The sequence below is a fragment of the Charadrius vociferus genome, unplaced genomic scaffold, assembly GCF_000708025.1.
Source record: "Charadrius vociferus isolate BGI_N301 unplaced genomic scaffold, ASM70802v2 scaffold178, whole genome shotgun sequence".
In the NCBI taxonomy this organism is placed as follows: Eukaryota; Metazoa; Chordata; class Aves; order Charadriiformes; family Charadriidae; genus Charadrius; species Charadrius vociferus.
The window spans coordinates 3,505,395-3,524,974 of record NW_009649717.1 but is presented as its reverse complement, the minus strand read 5'-3'; the positions used below and the strand labels follow the sequence as shown (position 1 = coordinate 3,524,974).

Genomic DNA, 19,580 nt, shown 5'->3' with positions numbered 1-19,580 from the left:
TATGTCAATACCTATCTGTCCGAGATCCCCATCTAGCTAAACTGGAAATTGAGAATTTAACTTAGTGCATGCTTATGTGTCTGTGAATCTCTAATTTTATATGTATTGCACTATTTCATTGTTTACTTTTCAGTTCATTTGCTGGATGCTTATGTGGGGTTGTGACAAAGCTGAATGAAAAAGGGTAGGAAGCATCATGTTTTTAAAAACACTCCTGTCCTGGTCTGCGGTAAAACAGAACCAATTTTCTATTGAGTAATTTTACTTTTTAGCTAAGCCTCTTCTAACTAACTGAAGACTCTGAAATTAATGGGCATATTGTGGAGACACTGTTCATTGTCAGAGCAATAAAACCTGATTATTTGTAATTTGTGCCAAGGAATGGTGTGCAGAGGCTCTTGCTTATACTTATTGCTGTAACACCCAAGGCCAGCTAACTTTGTTATTTGCCCCGTTGGAGGGTCGGAAGCAGAAAAGTGTAGAGGGGTCCCACCTGCGGGGAGGAGTGGACAGGACAGGTGACCCAAAACTGACCAAGAGGGTATTCCATCCCATCTGCCACATGCTCAGTATAAAGCTGAGGCACCAAAGGGTCGCCTCTCTTTCTTCAATGGCTGATGTCTGAGGAGCACTCTGTCTGTTCATCTGCCTTTGATCCTGATCCAGGATCCAGATCTGGAATCCAATTCCCATCTGTCACTGAGTCCAGTCTGGGACTTTCCCCATGCCTGTCAGTGAGGTGATCGCCATCCTGGGAGCTTGAAACGGTTTTGTATATATTGTATATATTTCATTATTTTTTTTTAATTATTTTGTTAATTTATTAATATTTTCATGAAAGTAGTTTAGCTTTTTCTAAACTCATGAGTCTCTTTCTCTCCCTCCCTCCTCTCCTTGGAGAAAGAGGTGGGGAAGAGCATGTGTCTTTCATCCCAGTGGCCAGTATGGCCCAAACCACGACAACCTTCTTGACATCTATTAAAATACCAATTATTTTTAATAACATCAAATGCCACTTCACAATTCTGTAGCAGATGTTATGGAAAGTAACAGTGGCTTGTCCAGAAACCCCGTGTCTGACTACCGAAAACAGACTTGTGGGAAAGCCGTCAGTGCCGGGTTCCAACAACTGGCTGCTGTGGTGGGGCTGCTTCAGTGTCTTGGCTAAAGGTAGGCACTGCTGGTGACAACAAAAGCCTGGGAGAATATGAGTTAACAACTTCACTCAAAGTAAGGACCTCACTGCAAGGACATGTCTTTGTCAAGATGATGAAACTCAATTTGCAGTTATGTTTGGGATGCTGTTCTACAGCTATCTGTTTCCTCATGTCTTCTGTGCGTCTACTTTATGCATAATTCTGCAGGTAAAATCCTTTGCATCGCAATCATTCTGTTTTCAAATAGTTTAATTTTATGTCAGATGACAACTGAAAATATGTCAGACAGGGAACTGCTACACCCAGTACCCGTGTTTGGAGAGCACGTCGAGCGTTTGCCCAGCCGGCTCTGCAGGGCTTGCCACTGGCCACCTGTTCTCCCTCCTCTCATATGGCAAAACCTCAGCTCGGGGCCACTGATGTAGTTTTACTGTGATGCACCGACTGCATAGAAGGAGAAAACTGGGTCAGCTACAAGACAGAGGATAAGCTGTGCATGTGGATTTTTCATGGAAGGTGGCAGGTACACTAGTACAGCTAGTAACACATAATGTTACTGTAGTGCACGTGCACCTCCTCAATAAACTCAAGAGGAGGAATGACTGGTGAGAAGTCCGTAGACCACAGCCAAAATTAAGCAACAGGTCTTTAAAATAAAGCAAATCTTATTGCATGAAATAATAATGGGGAGTGATAAAGGCAGAGGTCCTTGTTGGAAGTGCTGCTGCATCTGTACCAAGTGGAAGGGGACAAACTGCCATTGCTGTGTATGGCCAGGGGAAAAGCTGGGCTGCCAGGAAAGGGTTGCTGCAGCCTACAGACTCTTACAAATGTGGTACCATCCTGATTAGCTGTACGCTTCAATTTGGTTGCCATAAAAAAGACTAAGAACTCACAATAGCAGCAATAACAGGATGGTGAAGGTGTCTTGCAGTTACACAGAGAAAATGCAAATTTCAGTACAAGGATTATGCAAACTGGCAGAATAAGTAAGTACACAGACACCTTTATTTAAAATTAGTGTTTCTACCACTTGAGCTTGGTAAGGAAAAACTTGATGGCATCAGTCAAGTACACTCTAGAGCAGTAATGATTCCCAAATAGAAAAGGGTGCGAGACATGCACTGGGAAGAAGAGGATGTTTTTATCTCTGTCTCACTTAGACTGTGACCCCATTAGCTGTCGAGATTGCATTGGTGTCCTGATAAGCATCACTTTGGACTGAATTACTTGCCAGTGAATGTAGGTGCTAATTAAAGTATGGAACCATTTTTTTTTTTCAGGTTAAGCCATTAAATATTAGTTTCATTTCTTAACAAATTCATAGCTAGAACATGCAGAAAGGCTGAATAGTTTCTTGAAGAAATGAATAGTGGCATAATTTTTATGGCAAAGAGAAGGGAGGCATGCTAGACATTTCAGCAAAGTAGATTGATACTAAGTTTTAAATATACAAGGATGGTATTCATTTGTGTAATCACGAACAAAAGTACAAAGGAAGATCTTGAAAAAGAATCAAGTCAATTGATTCTGATCTGAATCAGAAATTCTGAAACTGATCAAGTCAGTTTGTCAAGCTACTGAACAGTGGGAATTGCGTTTTTCATTCTGGCTTTAAGAGAACTTCTTCATGAAGTGCAGTTTCAGGTATGCAATGGTAAGGAAGATTACTGTCATGCAGGCGAGAGCCAGGTGGTTCTGCCACAGGCCCCAGCTACTCGCATCAATGCCTTGACTTTTCAGATATTCATCGCCAGTACACCACCTACAGATAAATACACACACATTTATAAACTTAGTCAGTTTGGAGTATCTAGGAAGATCTCTAGAAGTTGTAGTGTGATTTCATGTCTATAGTAGGCCAGGCAAATGCCAGCTGTACGTTACTATTTTATTTTCTATTTGTAAATTTGTTTGTCTTGTAGCTACAATCAGTTTCCTGTGGGAAGCTGAAATGGATTTTGTGAGGCCGTATAATTGCAGAGTGTGTGTCTGTGTTTCAGTGAACACAGTTTAAAGAAAAGTGAGAAGCATAATGCCAGATATTTCTAGTGTTATAAATAATAAATATGACAACAAGCAGAATGTTCTTTGCAGACCGAATGCAAAAACCCAGCCAAAACTTAATTTTCCATATAAAAATTCACATATTCTGCTGGTCATCAGTGAGTATCTCACAAACAGACTAATGCAGTAGGACTTTGTATGTTACTGGTAGCAGGATTCATTTTAATGTACCCAAATACTTACAGCTGGTTAAGTTTGAAAGTTGTGTTGTTACCATTGTTGCAAAAGTTCAGACCAGTCAATTCATTGATTTGTAAAGCCTTTTAAAAGAAAAGAAACGATGACAACAGAAATTAGTTGGTAAAGAAATGATACATTAACAAGATGAGACATAATTCAATTAAAATTTATTCTAAAAATGTGATGGTATCACTATTTATTATGTTGGCCAAATCCCCATTTTTTAACCAAGCAGCATAGTTCTTTTTCTTTTAAGGGAGGAATGTATGCAGTCCATACACACGTCACTGGGCTTTAACACTTTCCCCAGGCTATACTAGTTCTGCACAGGCATACTAAAGCCCAAATTTCTCTGTGAAACATGGCTTGAATTATCAAAAAATAGCAGAAAGGTTTTAGCTTGACAAATTTTTGTTTGATTGATGGAAAAGCGAAGAATTAGTTTTTTAGGGATAACATTGTTCTTTATATCGTTTTTGTCGAACTGCATTCCAGTGGATGTAGTTGTTTAGTGTCTCTCTTACATGAGCTGTTTCCCAGTTACAGAAATGAGCTCTTCTAAACAGCAGTGAGTGCTGGGTGATGAGAAGCCTTTGTTGTTTCAAGATACTGCACTGCGTTCTGAGATTGCTGTATTTAATTAGTTTATGGGCTCATTAGCCCATAAAGTTTGGAGTTTTCTTTATCATGAATAAAGACATTCCTTTCTAGCAAATCTTTTCTAGGTCTGTACACAGGAAAATACAGCACTTACTGTCATTCCGTATCGAGGGATGCTAAAGTATTTGAGCCAGGAGAGCCAGGATGCCAGGCTTGTGAGATTGACCAGCAACCCAGAGAAAATCTAGATGCAAGGATTACAAAAAAGCCACAACAACAACAAATTACATGCTGTTACCATGTATTCTTCTCTAGCTCTTGACTCTGCTTCTTCAGATTAAAAACAAATGGGAAGGCACTTCTAGAGGAAGAAACTCTTCCAGTGGAAGAACACAGGAGAGGAAAGGAATCGTGTCTGCTACCCAGGTTTGGGCCATAACCCCATATGGTCCCTCCCAGAATGAATAACAGGGAATGCTTTCACCTGTGCATTAAACCCAGATGCTTCCCGTCTGTGGGTCCCACATGGATTCACGTGAAGTGTCTGCTGTTACTCACGTGTGTGTACTGATGGAGGTGTGCACTCAGTTTCGCTTGTGTGCCCTCAGCCTTAGGCAATGTGGGTTTTGGCTGTTGGTTCAGCGCTGCCCCATTGTTTATGGTGTCTGTCTTCTAATTGCTGCTGGTTTTGTGTTGTCTGGTTCTAAAATGCCCAGTGGTTGGCTCTGCAGCTGGGGAGGGCAACTACGGTATTGGTCAGGAGGCTGCGGGTCATGTCCTCAGCCAGCCAAATGTATCATAGGCAAAGCTGAAGGAGATTGAAGGAAATGTAGCCCTAGGATGCTTTTCTGCTTTCCAGGCAGTACGCTGGCTGCCGGAGCCACAGAGAAGAGGGCAGAGGAACCACTCTCCCTCCCCCTCACACCCAGCCCTCCTGGCCCCCAGATTCTTGTTAGTGTAAAGGACAAATCAGAATATTTGACCCCACAGTATCAAAATATTCAAATCAGAGAAATCAGGATAATCAACATGCTCGACCCCAGGTTTTTTGCAGAATTCAGCTGAACTCTGTGCTGGTAGGATTTCTAGATTTCAGTATTGCTAGAATTTCAGGATTCAGTCTAGAAAACTGAATAATGCTACTCACAATCATAAAAACAAATGTGATAGTCATGAGCAGGTTTGCTACAGCGACCACACTCTGTCCTGCTGCAATGGCTAGTGCCATAGAAGTGGCTGTGTAGGACACCATCACAAGGGTAAACATCATTGTAAAGAAGGCTTCTACTGTTGGTTTCAAACCTTAAAGATCAGAACAAGAAGCGTTTCAGTATGATCCTGCCAAAAGCTCCACCATAACCTGAACATTACCCTGACTTACATAGTGTATCCTGCCTACAGCATACATTTTCTCTGACAGCACAGGCTACATCTCTGAGGCCCAAGACTGCAGTGGGGCTTGTGACAGCCCATATGTGCATGCCCTGCCAATGGAGGATAGGATAAACAAGTAGTTTGCCTGTAATTGAAGTAACACTGGACATAGCAGAATGGTTAGAAGTTACAGTACTGTGCTCCACACAGTCCAAGGTGAAGGTTTCACTGTGGCTTCAAGTTGTCTATCAAAGGAGAAATTTCTAGTGCACTTCCATGAGCAGCAGGTGTACAGCTTTTCATTTGTTTCCAGTAGACAGCTCTCCTAATGGACCTAAGTGGCCTTTGGGTGGCTATGGATTTGATAGCAAGGTCTACCTCACTCCAATTTCACGCTCTGAGAGCCTCTTGCTGATGCGGATGTGTTTCTTAGGGAAAAAAAACTCAGACCAAGCCAACTGTGATTATTTTTAAACTTTGCTTGCACTTTCAAGCTTTTGGGACATCCCAAAAGGATGTCGTGATCTGAAACCTTACCCTAGGAAAACGATCGGCTTGGGACATGTTTTGAGGTTGGCATTTGAAGGTGTTCTAGGGTTGTAAATTTGGTGCTAGCAAGTTTCAAAGTCTGCTCACTAACCAGAAGGCATTTCACCAAAAAGAACAAGCTGATATTAATTAACACAATACTAAGTTCTTAAAACTTTTTCTTTGATAGGTGTTCTTGCAAGGATGGAAAAAGTATTTTGTAAAAGTCACCGGACGCTAAGATGGACATAAATGAAAACGAATAAATCAAACCTATGTAGTAATGGTTATGGCACACTTCCTTCTAGGGACAGTGGAGATGAGACATGTCACAGATTCTGAAAATGAATGCTTAAATCATTGAAAGTGTGTCTTTTCTGTAAACAGCATGGTATGCTAAAAGCAAGCGCCATGCCAACATACTGCTTTAGCCTATATAAATATATATGCATATGTGCACATATATAAAATGCAAGTGCCTTGTTGATTTATTGAAAGGGTTGTAACGGGACTGTAGGAGACCATACTTGCCTAACATGAAGTAAATTATACAGGTGAAGATGATACTTGGTATAGTCCTCATGGGTATTAAATCGGCCATTAGCTTTGAGATGAAATATGCAGATGTTCTGTAGTACCCACTAATATATTCATGTCTGGAACACAGAGATATTTACAGATTATTATAAATGTAATCATTAAAAACCAGTAAGATTATTTTCACCTGGAGCTAAATGAATTCTAGCTCAAACTGTAAAAAAAGAGTTCTTTCATGGTTAGGCTGTAATACAAATGTCCAGTGAGCCCCACACTATAGTAAGAGTGGCATTTTCATATGCAAATTAATATGGATACTTGTCCACATAATTTTTAGTAAATGCACGTGTTGTGTCATCAAAACAGAGAGAGGGGGTAAAGCTTAAATAATTTTCCTTTTCTGTATAGTGTAGTCTGCATAGCTTTGAAGAATCCAGTTATGTAGTATTTACTGTCCTCACTAGCAAGTTACAAACTTATTAATCACTACCTAAATTGATTTTTCAGGGCTATTTCCTACATATGTTAATAATTTCAAAATCTGAGCCATTTGCAATCATAGGTACCGTTTTGGGGATTTGCAGACAACTGAAAGCAGGCTAGAAGAGTGCATTTGCAATGAGCACTAACAGTGAAAGAATTTGAAAACTATGCACTAGGTGTAATTAAATGACAGTTAGCTATAGTATGGAAAACAAACAAACTCTCTAACAGTAGTCTCTGATAACCTTTTTGTATGTTTTACTTACATAAATATCTTTTTTTCCACAACGAAGAGTTCAATAGCTGAGATGCTGCTGAAACACTGGTTGGTGGTCAGAAAGAACATTGCACCGACTCTACAAATAGCAAAACAGCAAGCTGTTATTAAAAATGTGATGTAAATGTAGTATTTCCACTACAGCGTGTGTAAATCCAACTGTAGTGCCTGGGGCTTGGCAGGATGTGACCTCCCATCTTGAATTCCACTGGATAGGCTTGGCTACAATAAGTCCATAATAAGCCTGAAGCAGACAAGGTACAGGCAGTACGTGTTATTTGCATGCAAGGATAGCATGCTGTCTGATGCAGCCAAAGGATAGAAAATTAACTGATTTTCCTTATTTATTTTTTAATGTACTTTCCTGATACAATAAAAATTCTCAGTCTGTGAGGCATTCGTCTGATGCAAGCTGTGAGGAACTGAGTAAGCAATGTGAGAAGTTTTCACCTTTTCCACTAAAATTTAAGGCTTTGCTTTCCCACTTTCATATCCAATTTAAAACTGGGCTGTTTTTAAGCAAATGCTACGAAGTGTTTCAAGACTAAGAACCCAGAGCTTTCTTAGTTGCAAACCCATTTGTCAAGTCATGTACATACAGCTGTCAAAAGGATACGTAGACCAGAATAATTTTAAAGTCTAGCTTTAGATGCACTTTCTGACTTACAAGTGTTTATATAGAAGTAGTTGCAAGATCAAAGCTTTATGTACCCAGGTTTATGTAGCCAAGTCCATATATTTTAATCTTTAATCTTTTTATCTTCCAGAAATCTTTGCAGGAAAGAAGTTAAAATGCTGCCATGCTGAATTAAGCCTTTTTAATATGATGTCTGCTGTCAGCATTTTCAGCAACCTGAAAATGGGCACTGAAAAATGTCATCCTGCAGAAGCAGCGTTACTCCATTTGGACTGCTTGTCCAGGTTACAGCATGGCAGGGCAGAACTTCATTGCCCTCTTGATTCTACAGGGACATTCCTAGAGGCAGAAGAACATCCTCACTTCAAAGTCACTAAGGTAGGCTTGGCCTTACCTACTGATGTGAAGGGAAGCATTTGCTTTAAAGAGGTAGATATATTTCATAAAGGGCTTGTGGGCTCCTTCTCATCCTCCAAGCTGTTTGTTATCCTATCACAACAACGAGGGAGCTTTATCAAATTTTTGGATATCCATTACCTAAACTGACTAACCTGTTCTGCAGTCCAGCGGAGTCCTCTTTAAGTCCAAAGAAAATGGCGCCTACAACCAATCCCAGGAAAGCCGTAACACACAGCTAAATGTAAAAAAGAAAAGAAGAGGAAAAGTATTATTCTTATTGCTTTCAAAGCTTCAGTAGTTTGTTTTTTTTAAATATGTAGCGGGTGAGTGTAGATTGGCAGGAAGTGTTTTCAGAAAGGGGAAAAGCTGTCCAAGCTGGGAAGGGTGTCAATGCAGGGTTAGCAACCTGCAGCACAGCAGTACTTTGAGTCTCGCACCCCAGTCTTCTTGCAGAGGTGTCTGTGAGACACAGCAGGTCCCCAATGCCACCTGCCCTCAGCAGGGGCCAGCTGCTGCTGCTTCATGTGGGCAAGACACTGGGACAGGTAGAAAGGAGGGACAGTACAGGAGCTTCAGCTGCTGCTCACTCTTCTGTGGTGGCACTGGCAGGAGGCACATCCCTGCAGCAGTATCACAGCTTTTTCCCTGACTTCCTGCTGGGCCAGATCTGTGACCTGAGGGAACTGCTCTGCGAGTGCCAGGAGGATGCTAGCACCAGCAATGGAAGGAGAATAGCAGGGACTTGGTGGGGCAGGTTAGAAAGAGGGGGTTGGAACTTGATAATCTTCAAGGTTCCTTCCAACCTAAACCATTCTATGATTCTATGAATAACAGCTTTCCCCAGAGGAACCCCATTTCTTCACAGAAATGGTTGTCAAACATTGGAACAGGCTGCCCAGAGAAGTGGTGGAATCGCCATCCCTGAAGGTATTTAAAAGATGGGTAGATGTGGTGCTGAGGGACATGGTTTTGTGGTGGTTTTGGCAGTGTTCAGTTAATGGTCGTACTCGATGATCCTAAAGTCACCTCCAACCTAGATAATTCTATGATTCTATGATCATATGCACCTCAGACAAGTTCCTTTCCCCCACCACTGTTTCAACCATTTTTGGATGCTGTGATGAAGTTAATTGGTGATGTATTGCAACATCACTCCTTTCTCATACATCTACTGATACTCTCTGCTGTTCATCCTCCTCAGGACAGTCGGTGACTCCCCATCCGCTGTCAGTGACAAGCGTAAATTCAGTGCTAGGGCTGACCCCCACATTTCAGTGCAGTGCTTCTGTGGTGGTTTCTCTGAAGCCACCTCAATGCTACTTTGAACTTGGCAACCAATAACAGAAAGCAATCTTTCCTGACTGCTGGGGTTGGGGATGACAGTTTATTTTCATGCTCCACAGTGTGTAATTGCTGGGCTCTATCACACATCTTATTCGTGGGATTGTTTTTAACATGAACAAGATACTACAATTGGGCTATAGGTGTACTGATATTTGCAGTCTGTAACACAATTTAAGTAGCAAAGATACCAGCTCCCTCAAGGATATAATTTAAAAGACTGAAGTGTATACGTCACACTTTTTTAATGCTAAAGGCAAATGACAAAAATTTGAGCAAAACTGATGGTATCAGGAAGTTCTGTCATTTTTAAGCATGAGCAATGCATGAATCGTAATACCATAAACGCCTTGATCCACGGTACCCTATCACTAAGATCCTGCCGAAAGGAGCAAATGTCAGGGATAATTCAGCTCCTAAGCCAATTGCAGTGGAAAGCAGGGATCATATCAAGACCAATTTGGAGCAGATTAATGAAAAAAGGCTTAATGAGCCATGTACCTCTCAAAGAATGCTTGTAAAATCCATCCCTAATGAGGGTGGGGAGATAGAAAAGATTGTGAGAAACAAGTCAGGACCATTAACCCTGGGGTATTACGAGATCCTTGAGAGTCTAATTCTTGTCACAAGGTCAAGCTTTTACAAAGCAATTATTAAGGATCTCCATAGTATCAACATACAGACACACACACGTACTCAAAGCCTTTTAACCTCAGGGATTCTGGACTCATTTCCCGTTCACACTGGCCGTTTGTTCACTCATTATATGAACTGTGATGAAGATAATTTCTGCCCCTGGCTCGGGACCAATTTTTCCATTGGCTCCTCTAGAACTGCTGAGAATTGCAGTGGGAGTTTTGCTGGTGCTGGGACTGCAGAGTTTGGATCATGAATTAGGGGATTCCTGAGGATTAGTCGTTTCGCAGAGGTCAGCCAGGCATTCTTTATTTTTGAAGGCAATGTGCAGCTTTGAAGAAATCAACACTTTTGGTGTTGATTCTTCTGAAAAAGCAGTACTAACAGGGCCAGTCATGTAGAACATGCTGATCTTCCTTGACATGTGTTAGACCCTATTGTGGTCTTCATCACATCTTCTCCAGAGGACATCATCGCTATTATGAACAGTCAAATGACCAAACGAGACACGCACTATGAGACTGTGAAAATATTTTTACACTTGAGCTAACTGCCAGCACTACTTTGTATGCTGAAGTTTAATTAAGTATGCAAGTGTAGGCTGTTAACTTCCCCTTGGTGGGGGAGAAGATTTGAGGCCAAAGCCTACAGTACCTGGACAATGAGAGTTTGAATAATGTTCGTGAGAAAATGTGTGAACTACTTGGGAGATAATCTGCTCCTGGCTGGGAGCAGCAGAATAACCTTCTAGAAAAGATCTTGCCTCCCAAAGCCTTTCAGTAGTCCAGAATTAATTACTGAACAGTCCCTCATGCTGCTCATTTGGGAGCATTCAGGACACCTTCTACTGAATCATAATTCCAGACCTTGAACACTCTATATTCTGATGCTTAGTGCAGCCAAAATATCAAGAGGCAAAACCATCCCAACGACTTCTCTAATACAGGAGTGGAACAAATTCAATGTATACCACAAAAGGATAGATACAAATAGTGTTACCTGAGCTATGGAAGCTTGAGGGTTTCCTATCAGATTTTTAAATGTGCGCTTGGACACCCATTTCAGCTGATGAAGGAAGGAATTGGCATACGTGATTTGTCGGAAAATTGCTTTTGTTTTCTTTTTATCTCCCAAAGAAATATTCTCCAATACTGCTTTTGTCTCTTGGTAGTAGGCAGAGTTGGAGTATGTTTCTGCTAACTTCTCAGCCAAGGTTTTATCATATTCAGTACGTTCTTCCACTGAAAAGATTAAAAAGAAATACGACTGTTTCTGTAAGGGACAGGAAGATTATTTAGGAGTTAAGCCAGGAGAGTTATGTTGCGGTGAGAGAGTTACTAACAAACCAGAAGAATTATTACGCACATTTAGTTCCAGCGATTCATTGCCCTCAGACTTATAGCATGCAATTCAAAACAGTCAGTAGAAATAAGACCAAACCTCTGTGTTTGTGCAACCTGTCCCACAGGCAGTGGTTTCACAGCAGAATGACTAGGTAAACCCTTGTCTGCCGATGAAGTTTCAAACTGGCAGCATTCTTTTAATCAAAAAGTTATTCCCCCTGCCCCAGGTTTCTGTAAGTGATCTGTTTCACAGATCTAATGAGATAACCTTAGACCTCCCAGACTTTTAGATCCGGGTAATCCTGCACATGTCTACTTCAGTCAAACTTTTGAGTCTGTCAAAGAAATTTCAGCTGGAGCTCCTTTTTTTTCTCAACTGTAGTCCTGTGTATGCTTTTCCAATGACAAATATGTGTGTTGCCAGCTATATTAGTCAGACCCTGAACACAGTCATCATTTTTGTAAAATGCTGGTTGCTTCTTTGGTAAAGGACATAGTGAAACTGTGTATTTGGGCATATAGCATATTCGTTATTTCATTTCGCTTTTCATTCATGTGAAAAGAGAGTGTGCTATTAATGAGTAGCAACAGACAGGGAGAAAAAACATGCTATTGAATGTAGGTGAGATTGGATTTGTTAGCTTGGGGATAATTTCTGCCCTACCGCAACTTCAGGGAAGCATCAGGAGAACATTGGTCCCCTACCTCTAACCCCTCTTTCCACCCTACTCAGAGGAAGGAAAACAGTAATTTCATAACAGATAAACCATTCCATTACATAAAAAATACAAGTCATAACTGCATTATGTCGCTAACTGGAACAATTGTCCTGGTTTATTGTCTCTGCTTCTGCAGGACCCCAGTTGGTTTGCCTTGAAGATGAAAAAAGCTCTTCCTCTGTGTTGAGAGGTAACAAAACAGTTTCTTATATTTCCAGATATTATAACTTCAACACAGGAAAATATTCTTTCACCTTTAACATCTTGTAATTTGAGTATGACACAAAAGTATACAGGTGAGCTTATGAAGAATTGGATAGCAATTATAAATTACTAAATACCTTTTTATGAGAGGCAAACTATTCTTGCATAGACAGGAGTATTTTATGTAGTAGGGCTGTATGTGAATTTAGTACTTATTTCAGGTTATGCTAATTATCTTCCACATATAAACAAAAAGGATTTAGGAATGGTGTGCCGTTTGGGGTTTTTTTTCCCTTTAAAGCAACATGGATCAGCAGTACATAATAGTCTCATGCATACAAATAACCGTATGCTTGTACAACATGGTTATGGCTTCTTTGACACCTGTAAGTGATTTTTCTATGTTGTGCTGGACACCCTCTGGCAAAATACATATTATGATAGTTTCACTCTGCTCTGGGTTTCATACCTGTGTCAGGTTCATCGATCTTGCTCATTGCCACAGCAGTGGAGTCTCCATTAATGACATCCAGGAAAAAGTCGGCAGGGTTGTTGTATGGCTCACACTGGTAGCCTGCGGCGACAGCATTACAAGCCCTAAGTGGTGGTTGTGTGACTGACAGAAGGCTGTGCATGGCCGTTATGAACACAGCCACGCTGTTGTGCTCGTTCGGCAGCCTACGCCATAAACACTGCAGGCTTCAAAAGGTCAGTGCTTACCCAAAAGCTAAAGGGCACTGCCGGACAGTTCTATCAGTGAAAGCAAGGTGACAGATGGCAATGTGCCCTTCTCAACCCTAGCCTGGGCTTTGTCTAACTAAGATGTGCCCAGGAACAGTTGATTAGAGGTCAGCCCTATCATCCAAACCCACATATGGGTCAAGAGGTGAAACACCAAGAGAAATGCTTAGTCTGTTAAAATCCCGGGCTTGCTAATACACCCTATGTCCAATTCTGATCAAACGCTATCAGCATTTTATTCAAGTTAGTGCAAACTTAAAGGGGTTGCTGCAGTTGGCCCTGCTGTGAGTTGTGCTCACCTGTAGACTGGAAGTAGTCAATGGCGGTCTGAGCGGGCCCGTGGTACAGCACTCTCCCTGCAGCCAGCAGTGTCAAGTTGTCAAAGAGTCGGAATATGGAGTACCGAGGCTGGTGGATGGAGAAGATTATTGTTTTTCCTTGTTTTGACATCCTAAATGTGAAGTTAGGAATGACACAGATGTTAGCTTTGCAAGTTGATTCAGCATTTAGATAAGAAAATTTGCAAGTTCAATTAAGCCTTGGTTAAGTTTGATTAATTTGTTGTGCCAGAGAGGGGAGAAGAAAGGGAAAAAAAAAAAAAGGAAAGAAAATATTTAGTTCATATTTATAGTGTCTGTGTGAGAAAAGAAAAATCCCTCTCACTAGCAATGTTGTTGGAAAGGAAGGTCCTGGGAAGATTTTGATGCAAACAGAAAGCTCTGGAGAGAGGCATTTGAGTCCTCTTTGCTTGTAGTAAATGCAAAATGATGTAAAATTTGCAAATAGAGAGTGTGTTGTGCTTGTTTTCCCAAAGATAGGCCTGAGATTTTGTGATGAGAAAAGAGCTAGCTGTGTTCTAACTACCATCTGTATTAAAAGCAATCACCTTACACTGTACAACAGGCATTTTTATCACCTTTCTGGCCCAGGCAGACACGAAAATTAATGAAGCTGTCCATGACAGCTATCACAGACAAATTGCAGTCCCGGCATGCAGACACTTCGTGCAAGGCATTTTGTGAACTGCTGTGAGCAGCTACTTCGGAGTGAGAGAATTTGTAGCACCCCCTTTGCAGCCTTGACTCACTGGTAAACAATTACATGTCTGATTTCCCTGTTTGTTCATTCTAACTGCAATTTAAGTCAAATACAATTGAATTGTAGCAGCGTTGAGTGGTGAAAACAGGAAGCTGTTTACCAAGGCCATCACCTTTTCAGCAGCAGTAGGACAGCATTAGCAGTGCTGGCATCAAGTCCTGTAGTTGGCTCATCCAAAAACAAGATGGCAGGATCCGTGATGAGCTCCATCCCAATATTGGTCCTTTTGCGCTCTCCTCCGGACACCCCGCGAGTGAACTGGGTGCCAACCTGCCACAAAACAAGAAACTTGTCTCATTTGGCCTGATAACAAATACTTCAGTGAACAACATCCTACCAACACGGCAGCATTTGGGAAGAATTGTAAGAAACTTTGACCCTACTCTCAGGTACAGATGTAGATGTTACTTCACACATAGGCCATTTCTTAACGATAGTATTACTTGAGGTGTTCTCTTTTTCTCCAGCCACGGACTACCTTTCCTCTTCCTCACAATGTAATAGCATATGGCAGTATCAATGCAGAGTCTGTACAGATGGCCATACAGAAATGTTAGTAATTGTACTACTGAAATAGTCTGTTTAATTTTACTTGTTTCATCTGCCATGCTGAGACATTTGGTTAATTAAATAAATCACTTAATATTTGTTCATGATTTTAGCACCATATTTACACACCTTACCTTGGAATCTGCCACTTTGCTCAAGCCCAGTTCCCTGATGATCTGATTCACACGTTCATTTTTTTCCTCTTCCTTCACTGACTTTGGCAAACGGAGTGCTGCTGAGAACTTCAAATTTTCTCTTACAGTCAGGGTTCCCATCACCACATCATCCTTCATTAAAAAAAATAAATAGATACTTGGTTACTGGATTAGCAATTTCTATTTTTTCCTGTGAGAACTGCATCTACCTCTGTTTTATGTTGTCCTTGAATGCAGAGGGACAGTGGCAATTGCCAGAACATGCAGTAAGGTGTGTGTCATAGCAGAGAGTTGATTTCATGCATGCAATTATATGTGCCTTTATTCATAAAGCAACACAATATAGGACCACCCTCCATCACGCATGACATCAAAATGTATAAATAGCAATGTATTCAAAACGATCCCTCATTTATTCTTACCTTATCCATTTTTTTTGGAGGTGTTGAGCGAGATACTGAAGGGCTAAAGGGACCCAAGGAGCAGCTACAGCTCAGGTCACTATCACTGTGCGCTTGTCAGTGCAGCCTCAGCCCACCACAGGTAAGAGCAGTAAGGAAGGAAAAGAGAGGTTGGGTCCATGTGGGGTAGGGTGGAGGTTTTCCAAGCTTGTTTCAGCAAAGGAGGAAGGAGGGTCAGTTTTTTAGATATTACCTGCTTGTCTCTTGCAAAAGAAATCTGTCAGATGGAGGAAGTTCAGAAAGTTATGTGTGCTTTGAAAGACTACCTTTCTGTTAAATGCTGACCGTACTTTTATAAGGGGCTTTCATAGATGCACTTCTTCAGGTCTTGATAAACTGCAGGCATGCTGCTGAGCACAAGCAGTGGGGAGGGGAAAGAAATGAAGAGGCATGCGGTTTTCCTTCTTTTGTCCTTCACACCTTTCTCCCCAGCCCACCCTGAAAGGGCAAAGGTTTTCTCAGAGTGGGACTTAGTGACATTGGCCTGAGGCAAGTGGAGGCATAAGCTGTATATTACCAGGAAGCACCATACTTGGAAAATACTTCACGCATATCGGTAGCCTATGGCTGTTCCCCTAAAAAGAGATCCAATGTGTCCACTCCCATTGACTGTAGAACATTAAGGAAAGCAACTCAAATACAAAGCAGAGTCTCTTTCTCAGAGAGAGTGGACACGTGGAGTTGCTACTGCACCAGCCTCAATTCTTGGTTCAAGGCAAAGTATGTGCAGCACTGCAGCAACTTCTTACAACTGCAGTCAGAAGGGGAAAATAAAATCTATAGAGTGATAAAAATTGCTTACCTGCACTACATATCCAGAGGTACATTTAAAGTTGGCAGGCTGAGGAGTTCCATTGACCAAAATGTCTCCAGAAAGTCCATGGGGATCCTTTCTTGCAGCCAAAATGTCAAGTAGGCTAGGAGAAAAGTTGATTACTTTGTCAGATGAGCATGCAGGAGGTAAACTCTGAATCACGAACCCAGTTCATGGAACAAACGGCTACATAAAAGCATCCCATGTTAAACATTTGCTATTTAGAAAACCCCCAGCAACTTTCAAGGGCTGAGTTTCTTTTGTCCTGGTTTCCTAAGGAAATTAGACCTATGCATTTTCATAGTGCATTTGTGTCCATTCATTCAATAATATGAGTTTAAACTAGAATGATACGTAAAGATCATGTATCAGGAAAGTGTGGACTAAAATGGAATTACATCTTTGTCATGTAAACCAATAGTCATTTTTGAATTCAGATATTTCTCAGAAACCAGTGAGATTTGCACAGACCTAAATGAAAACAAAATCTTTCCCTCCAAGTATTGTCCATAACTGCTAAATATGTGCAGGTTCATTTTCTCCTTGGTGTAATTTCTGTGTAGAGCAAAGAGGGCACTTACGAAGATTTACCACTGCCAGTGGGTCCCAAAATTGCATTCAGTCCTGGTCTCATGATGCCACTATAAGACAAACCAGATAGGTTTTACAAAATAGATAGGGTGTTTTTCTCTCTCATCTGGTAGGCTAGCGTAAATTATCTGTAGAACTAATTTCTGCATGCCATTAATTTTGGAATTAAAAAGCTGCCTGATCACAAACAATATTTATGATCAGTCAAACTATACCTTAATTTTCATTCCTAATTCAAGAAGAGCTAATCTTCATATAAGGAAGACAACACAGAAACCTGAGTAAAACGTAGCAAAACCTGTATGCATGTTTTTCCCCCATGGATCTCTAGAAGTGAAGCATACACTTGCTTTAACCCCATTAAATTCTAAAGGTACTATTCTCTTAGCAGAAAGAATAATGGTCCCTGTAGACAGAACATACTAGGGATTTCTATGTAGTTACAGAAATTGGAGCTTATAGTTTCTCTGTATCTGATTTTAAGCCATATGAAACCCAAAAGACAGATAGAAAAGGTTTTTAAGTATCTGGGGAAAAGTTCCTATACAAATGATATCGTATATGGCAATACCATATATAGCAATACTGCTGCCTGTTTTTTATTCTTTTGCTGGAGCATGTGAAGGTGTCACTGCTATTTTTCCTGACTAGCCCCTAAAAGCTTCACTCAGCAAGCTTTGGTGCACATACACTTGGTGCAATCACACTGCACATACAAATGCCTGTCTGTATGTTATGATAGCAGGTTCATCTTGAACTGCACTCAGGTACTGGTTATCAACAATCCAAGTGATCTGAGTACTTGGCTGTGGGTCTGACCCAGTAGAGCTGTTCTTAGGGTCTAATGACATGCAACCCAGGAGGCTTGGTTTTGCTCTTTCTGATGCATATTTGTTTCCTTCAATTTCTGGTTGTGGAAATTTATGGTTTCACAGATTAAGAAGCATACACATTATACACACATTATGTTACGTTATATGTGATTTTAACACAAAAACCCCACATGTAACAAAATAAATGCAGATGTTGCATTTTCTAAAAGGGAAAAGCGTAATGTGTGTTGAATGTTGGTCTTTAACAATAAGCCACAAGAGGGGCCTTCTGCTGACATCATTGCAAATGACCAATGTCAGTCAATTGAGTTACCATAACATACAGACCTTGAGGAGGGTAGGAAAGATTTTAAGAGCTCATGTTTAGGAGGTGTGGAAATTGCATGGGAAAAGAGCAGGACAGACAGAGCTATACAAAAGGGAGAATATTTATGATAGAAATTGGAGTTTGGGAGCTGAAAGTCACGGGTCACTTGAAATGGTATGTTCTATGAGTACTTGCCACTTAGTTTAACTATTGAACTGTGAATGGGCAAACCCTATGCATAGATTATTGAACAAAGGCCGTAACAACGTGATTACTTTGCTGCAGTAGTGCTCAAAGTTGGAGAAAAAAAAAAAAAAAGATAAAACTTTACATCTCTTTAAAGTTAACCTAACCCTTGTTTATATTACTGTCTTAGACATTTTAAGTTAAAACCCCCAACATTAACCTTCCCAAAGGTCACCTTAGGGAACGAGCCACACACATCAAGGACAGGCTGTTGGTATCTCAGTTAAACACTATGGCACAGTGGGAGACTTGCCAGGTAGTGTAACACAACCACAACCCCGTGCTGATAGCCTCCAGGAAGGCTGTTCCACCCTGGGGCCAGGGGAGATGGCGCCCAGCAGCATCAGGCCCAGCTCTAATGACTGAGGACCACTGGGGCCTAGCAGGAAGCTTAAGCACAGTTGATAGCAAACACGAAGCAACCATACATACGTATAATTTTCCTAAATCTTGATCAAATTCTGTATATTGTGCTCAGTGGCTGAGTGACATGAGTGGACTCAACTGTCGAGACAGAAATAAAACATACACATACTCTAAAGAGATGTTTGAATACATACTTGACATTTCTCAAAACTTCTTTATCAGCTGTTTTTTGGCAACACAGGAACCCAGTCTTTATCTTCACACGGTAGCAGACGTTGTGGAAAGTCAGCACGCTTCCTCCCTTGCCGGCTGAGTCTGGAAAGGACTGCATTCTGCCAAGGATGCCATTTGTATTTGAGTCTGACATCTGAATACTTAGGTGTGGCTGGCCTTCTTCCATTTTTCTTCTGTAAATGAAAAAACAGGAAGGGGGAAGATTTGATTAGGTATGGAGAGGAAAGATGTGCCTGTTGGGTCCAGTGTTTGTCACTGGATGTACTCTGGGCCTTGCAGATGTCCATCTAGGTCTCAGTCTTTCAGACAGGAAGTTTGAGTCCTGTGGGCTCAGACCTTGAGATGATACGGAGCTGATGGGGAGCTGGGTCTGCCACATGCAGTGTTGGGGAGATAGAAGAGTCTCTGTCCACCCTGTGGTGGTGGGTTGACCTTGGCTGGCTGTCAGATGGCCACCCAGCTGCCCTCTCAGGTGAATCTCGGCTCCACTGCCTGGAGCACCTCCTCCCCCTACTTCTGCACTGGCCTTGGTGTCTGTAGGGCTCTTTCTCCCATGTTTTCTCACTCCACTCTGACAGCTGCTGCACAGCGTCTTTTACCCTTTCTTAAATAGGTTTTCAGAGAGCCACTACCAGCATCACTGACACACTTGGCTTTGGCCAGCAGTGGGTCCACTGGCACTGGCTGGAGGTGGCTGTGTCCA

The 19,580-nt window shown here is 41.4% G+C and overlaps 1 protein-coding gene across 1 annotated transcript; it reads right to left on the bottom strand.

Annotated features, from left to right (window-relative positions):
* Positions 1 to 2,771: 2,771 nt before the first annotated feature.
* Positions 2,772 to 19,043, bottom strand: ABCG2 (ATP-binding cassette, sub-family G (WHITE), member 2 (Junior blood group)). The gene is made up of 15 exons (XM_009890747.1): positions 18,838 to 19,043; positions 16,882 to 16,941; positions 16,289 to 16,403; positions 15,005 to 15,157; positions 14,434 to 14,591; positions 13,523 to 13,674; positions 12,952 to 13,056; positions 11,216 to 11,457; positions 8,392 to 8,474; positions 7,193 to 7,282; positions 6,438 to 6,562; positions 5,152 to 5,306; positions 4,159 to 4,248; positions 3,408 to 3,484; positions 2,772 to 2,922 (listed from the first exon to the last, which is right to left on the bottom strand). The coding sequence occupies exons 1-15, from the start codon at positions 19,041 to 19,043 to the stop codon at positions 2,772 to 2,774; spliced, it is 1,962 nt and encodes a 653-aa protein (XP_009889049.1).
* Positions 19,044 to 19,580: the final 537 nt, after the last annotated feature.